At 26.8% G+C, this 6,000-nt stretch overlaps 1 protein-coding gene across 5 annotated transcripts in view; it reads left to right on the forward strand.

The window, feature by feature from the left end:
* LOC122498918 (sodium-coupled monocarboxylate transporter 1) overlaps positions 1-2,202 on the forward strand; it is a 178,055-nt gene extending 175,853 nt beyond the window's left edge. For all 5 annotated transcript variants that reach the window (XM_043606920.1, XM_043606916.1, XM_043606917.1 and 2 more), the window contains one exon: positions 728-2,202. In XM_043606920.1, coding sequence (XP_043462855.1) covers positions 728-1,835 — 1,108 coding nt within the window. In that variant the 3' untranslated portion in view covers positions 1,836-2,202. The remainder of the gene's footprint in view (positions 1-727) is intronic.
* The last annotated feature ends 3,798 nt before the right edge of the window (positions 2,203-6,000 follow it).

The following is a 6,000-nucleotide window of genomic DNA, read 5'->3' on the forward strand; positions in this document are numbered from 1 at the left end:
GCGGAAAAATCCATTTCAGCTGTTTTTAGGTTCAAAAGAGGATTTAGAAGTGTTAAAGAGGCTTAAAAGAGGTTAAAAAGAGGTTTTTGGAGAACTAAAAGAGGGTCTAAATTTTGACTCGGGATAATACCGATTTTATTCATTTACAAACCAATTTCCAATCATTTAATCCAATTCTTTTCATTTCTCGTCAAAAAAATTACTCTTCAAGTCTAAATTAGTGAAAAGTCGTTCACTATTTTAAATTAGTTCAAATTTCTACTAATTCTTAGTTAGTTCGGTGAGAGATGGCCATAGATTTTTTAGTGGATTGTAAAAATTTTAAGAAACGATTTTGTCTAAACTTTCATTGATAATTAAACATGGAACACTATTTATGTGTTTTAAAAAGAAGAAAACATATTGTTTGGAAGTTTTTGTGGCCATATCGAAATATTAAAATCATATTCCTAACCAGAAACCCTAAGAAATCCCCAAGTAACAAGTTAACAAGATAACTTTTTCGTCAGCCATATTGAATACGCCATTTTGAATTTAAAATATTGTATCAACACTTCTCAACCATTTTAAATATTTCACTAGACAACATTAAAATTCTAGTTGTAAATTATGAATTATTATATTATTATATATATTTACTTAATTGAATACAGAAATTTCTTTTACTCTTAGAAATGAAAAGAATTTCTAAAAAAGAGAAAATATAATTTTTTTTTCTCAATTTCAGAACAATGATATCGAACATGCCAGTGATAGCTGTCCTCTTTTCCCTCTCATGGATCGTGGGCATGGTAATATTCTCCAATTATGCAAACTGTGATCCCTTCACAAAAGGTTATATATCAAAAATCGACGAAATCGTTCCATTTTACGTTGAAGATCGTTTCGTTTATTTACCCGGTGTTGTTGGCCTCGTAATGGCAACATTATTCAATAGTGCATTAACATTAGCCGTCTCAAATCTTCAATCGCTCGCCACAGTGACGTACGAGGATTTTCTCAGTCAAATGCGTATATGCAGTAATTTAAAGGACACCGAACAATTAAGATTAATTAAAGTGATTGGTGTTATTTATGGTGTATTGATAATTGGCGCAAGTTTCCTCGTGGGAATGTTGCCCGGTGTCATTGAATCATCAATGCTAATGACCTCAGCGACTTCTGGTCCACTATTGGGAGTTTTCGTATTGGCAATGCTTGTTCCCTGTGCAAATTGGAAGGGCGCATCTGCCGGAATGATTTTCAGTCATATTAGCACATTATGGTTAACATTTGGTCGTTTAATGTTAAATCCACCTGTGGAAAATTTACCATTATCAATTGATGATTGTCGTAATGATACATTTTCGGCGCACGCAATGAAAACAATGAGTACACCGTGGTTAAAGAGTGAAATGATTGAAAATGAAATTATTGACGAGGTCACAAAGTCACCGCTTGACTACGTCTATGGAATAACTTATATGTATTATGCTCTCATTGGAAGTCTGACCACTGTTCTTGTTGGCATTATCGTTAGTCTACTCACGACTGATCCTAAAGGCGACGTCTACGAGGAACATTTACTGCATCCAGTTGCTTTAAAGCTCTCAAAATTATTCCCTGGCAGAGCCAGAATCTATTCAGGAAGTACACGACTCGGTGATGAGGGGAACAGTGCCAAAGGCGAGACATCATCTGTGACTTCTATCGGCAATGGAAATGGAATAATGCATAAAACGGAAATTAAAGAGAAATGTAAAAAATCGGAGGATTTGTATATTGAAAAACTAGATGCACTCAAGAGAGTCTCATTACAAGTCACGAATGAAATTGCCAAAGGCACAAGACTTTAGGTGCTTTTTCTTTTTTTTGCTTCTTTTTTTTACTTAGCGAGATGAATTTTTACGATTCCTAATCATTTAGGGAGATTTGTTTTATTTATCGAGAGTGTGATTTTTTTTATTTAAAAAAAGAAATTATGAGAGTTTTAGAAATTGAGAGAGTGATTTAGCAATTTTTTTTAAAGCATTTTGTTGTGATATTAAAGTAGTTTGACGTCTTCAGAAAATATTCGACTGATGGAAGAGTGTCAAATTTCGTAGATTTTAAGTTTGTGGAACGTTTTTAAGAAATTTTTATAGAACACAATTCATGAAATTTATTAAGTTAAGCAATTAATTAAGACATTGAATAAAAAATTGATTATAATTTCAAAGATTACAAAGATATTTTTTTACTAAGCGAACGTTCAAGAATTTTTTCTAGATCCTTTGTCACTATTTTCAAAAAACTACGAATTTTAATTAAGCGAACAATTACAATTAAGCAATTAATTTCTAATTAACAGATTGATTAAGAAACTGATTAATTTAAAAATTATAAATTTTTCTTTTCTAAGGGAAGGATCGAGAATTTTTTTTCTAGGCCATTTGATACAATTTTCGAAAAATTTCACGAATTTGAAGTCCACAATATTTATAATAAATAATCAGAAAGAGAATTATTTTTTTTTATATTGCAATTTTTCAAAAAATGTTGATTAAACAAAACTAACTAATGAAAATTCGTTAGTTTTCTTTAGTCAACATTTTCTTCCTTTAAAAACAAGAAAAATAATTTGTTCATCTATAATTATTTTTTATTTGAAAACGTATTAATTTTAAATAAATTGTTGACAATAGAAGTTGTAAACTTAATAAAGTTAAAAAAGTTCTAAACTTCGTTCTCAAACTTCGTAAAGTTTGAGAAGAAATTTAAAAAATTTTTTTTTTTGCAGCAAAGTTCTTTAAGTATTTTAATTAATAAACTTGTGAGAGAATGTTTAAGTAATATTGTTGAAAATTGTTAGCAAACTGTTGTGATAAAGTTTAGCAAACTTTCTTTTATTATATACAGCAGTTAACTTGAACATTTTTGAACAACTTTTTCTGATTTCATTCATTAAGCATTTTTAGAAAACTTTTCTCAACAAACTTTATTTATTCATTGACAAACTCTTTAGTGATGAACTTTTTTGTATTTAGAACTTTTTTTTAAGTATCTTCTAACAATTTTTTAAGTGGAATCTTTAGTATAGTTTGTTGAATATATCTTTATTTATTAAGGGAGTTCAGCAGATTGTTTTGCATTTTTCAAAAATTTTATCAAAAATGTTTTCAATATGTTTTTATAATATTTACAAAAATTCTTCTGTAATACCTTCAAGGAATTTTTTTCAAATATCTAAAATAAACGTTATTGTATGTTCTCAATAAGTTTTCTTAAATATTAGAAAATTTTTTTTAATGAATTCAAAATTTATTTTTCTTATAAACTTTTTAAAATTTATTTCTTGAATATCATTAACAAAATTTTATTTTTTTATAAGCATTTAGCAAACATTAACAAAATTTTCTAGATATCATCAGATAATTTTTATTAAAGCTTATAACGGAATTTGACGAAAATATCTTCACTTGTTAAATAAATTTTAAAAAAAACTCTTGGATATTCGCAACAAAATTTGTTTACTGTATTTTTTTAATGTTTAAAATTTTCTCTTGAATACTAAAAAGAACTTTTCTATATTTAGTGAATTTTTTTTAAATATCTTGAAAAAATACACTACCGTCGGGAATTATCGGTACGGCTGCACGTGCACGGCCCAAAAACATACCAATCATTAAATCAGGATTTTTTTGTAAATACAAATGTCAAAAAATTAACAAATATACCATTCGAAGGATTATTAAATTCTACGATTAATGATATATAACTGAAAATTTTAATAATTTATACAAAGATTACAGCAATCAACAAATTTGACAACAAAATTTAAAAAATAAAATTTTTTTGGAAATTTTTTCAACCCCTGCACATTTTTTAGAAATTGTAGAAAAAATTTGAAACTTATATGAGCGATTCCATGTCAAGTGATCAAGGTGGAAAAAATTTTTTCTCCAATCGTGCCTAAACTTGGGGCTTTTGTAGTACTAGTGGATAGTGATTTTTGGTAAAAATATTTTTTAACTTAGTCCAATATTTTTCGAGGGGGAGGGGGTGAAAGTTTAGGGTTTTTCGGTACAATGCTTATTTTGATAATTTTTTACTCTTAAACAATTAAACATGGAAATTTGACCGAGTACAGTTTCGAAAGGTTTTTTCATGCTCTTTCGATTGGAAATAAGCATTTTGAAAAAAAAAAATTTTTTGACCAAAAAAAATCAAAATTAAAAATAAATTTTAATTTTTGGGGGGGAAGGATACGATTTTTTTTTTTTTTTTTTTAACGAAAGCTGAGGTTTTTTCCTAAAAGGACATATAAATGAAAAAGTGGGACAAGAATGTTTAAACACTGAAAAAAAGAGATTTCTACCAAACAGAGCCAAAAACCGGGTTTTTAGCACTCCGGTCAGTAGAAATCTCTTTTTTTCAGTGTTTAAACATTCTTGTCCCACTTTTTCATTTATATGTCCTTTTAGGAAAAAATCTCAGCTTTCGTTTAAAAAAAAAAAAAAAAAAATCGTATCCTTCCCCCCCAAAAATTAAAATTTATTTTTAATTTTGATTTTTTTTGGTCAAAAAAATTTTTTTTTTCAAAATGCTTATTTCCAATCGAAAGAGCATGAAAAAACCTTTCGAAACTGTACTCGGTCAAATTTCCATGTTTAATTGTTTAAGAGTAACAAATTTTCAAAGTAAACATTGCACCGTAAGACCCCTTGATCACTTGACGTGGAATCGCTCATATAGGTGTGATCATTCAAGTCTCATCTTTAATTTAAGACCAAAAGAGCATGTTTTTTGACAATATATACAGTGAATTAGTCGATTTTGAACGGTTTTTGGCTGAAAATGCTCTGCCGTTTATAATGATATCTCGCTAACCGATTAAGATTTTTGAACTCTTTTGGTCTTAAATTAAAGATGACACTTGAATGATCACACCTATGTAAGTTTTAAATCTTTTCTACAATTTTTAAAAAATATGCAGGGGTTGAAAAAATTTCTACAAAAATTTTATTTTAAAATTTTTTTTGTCAAATTTGTCAATTGTTGTAATCTTTGTATAAATTATTAAAATTTTCAGTTATGTACCATTAATCGTAGAATTTAATAATCTTTCGAATGGTATATTTGTTAATTTTCTGACATTTGTATTTACAAAAAAATCGTGATTTAAAGATTGGTATGTTTTTGGGCCGTGTGCGTGCAGCCGTACTGATAATTCCCGACTGTAGTGTATTTAACAGAATAACATTTTTAGAACAATTTTTTGAATACCATTATTTCTTGGATAAATTAAATTCAAAATTTGTTTAACATTCTTTTAATTTATTCGTTTTTAAATATCTAAAATGCAGTTTTTTTAATATACAGAATAAATTCTCTGGATTCTAATGCAGAAAACGTTTATAAATATATTCAAAATGTTTCCTTGAAGATCTTCAAAAATTGTTTAGAATATGTTTAATTAATATTTCTTAAATATCTTCAATTTTATTCATTTTCTTAAATACTATCAAAAATATTTGTTGAATATCTGCAACAAATTTTTATTGAAAAACTCCAAACAAATTTTTGTTGAGTATTAGTAACCTTTTTTTTATTTATTATTTTATTGAATATCTATACAATGAATTTCAGTGTAATATCTTCTATAAACTTTAACAGTATTTGAAGCCAAATTTGCTGACAATTTTAAATAAACTTATTCGAATAACATCTTAAAAATATTTTTAAATTTTTAGCATATTTTAAGAAAAGATATTCAAGAAATTTCTTAAGTCCAACACACTTGAATATATTCACAAAAACTTGAATAAATTCATAAAAATTGAATATTTCTATAAAAAATTAAAAATTTTGAATATATTGATAAAAACTTAAGGATTTTCACAAAAACTTGAATATATTTATCGACACTTGTTTAAATTCATATAATCTTTATATACTTATTTAAAAACATTTCAAGTATTCATAAAAAATTTTAACATATTCACAAAAATTTAAATATATTTCTTGAATATTTTCCCTTGA

The sequence above is a fragment of the Leptopilina heterotoma genome, unplaced genomic scaffold (assembly GCF_015476425.1).
Source record: "Leptopilina heterotoma isolate Lh14 unplaced genomic scaffold, ASM1547642v1 Lhet_161, whole genome shotgun sequence".
NCBI classification, from domain to species: Eukaryota; Metazoa; Arthropoda; class Insecta; order Hymenoptera; family Figitidae; genus Leptopilina; species Leptopilina heterotoma.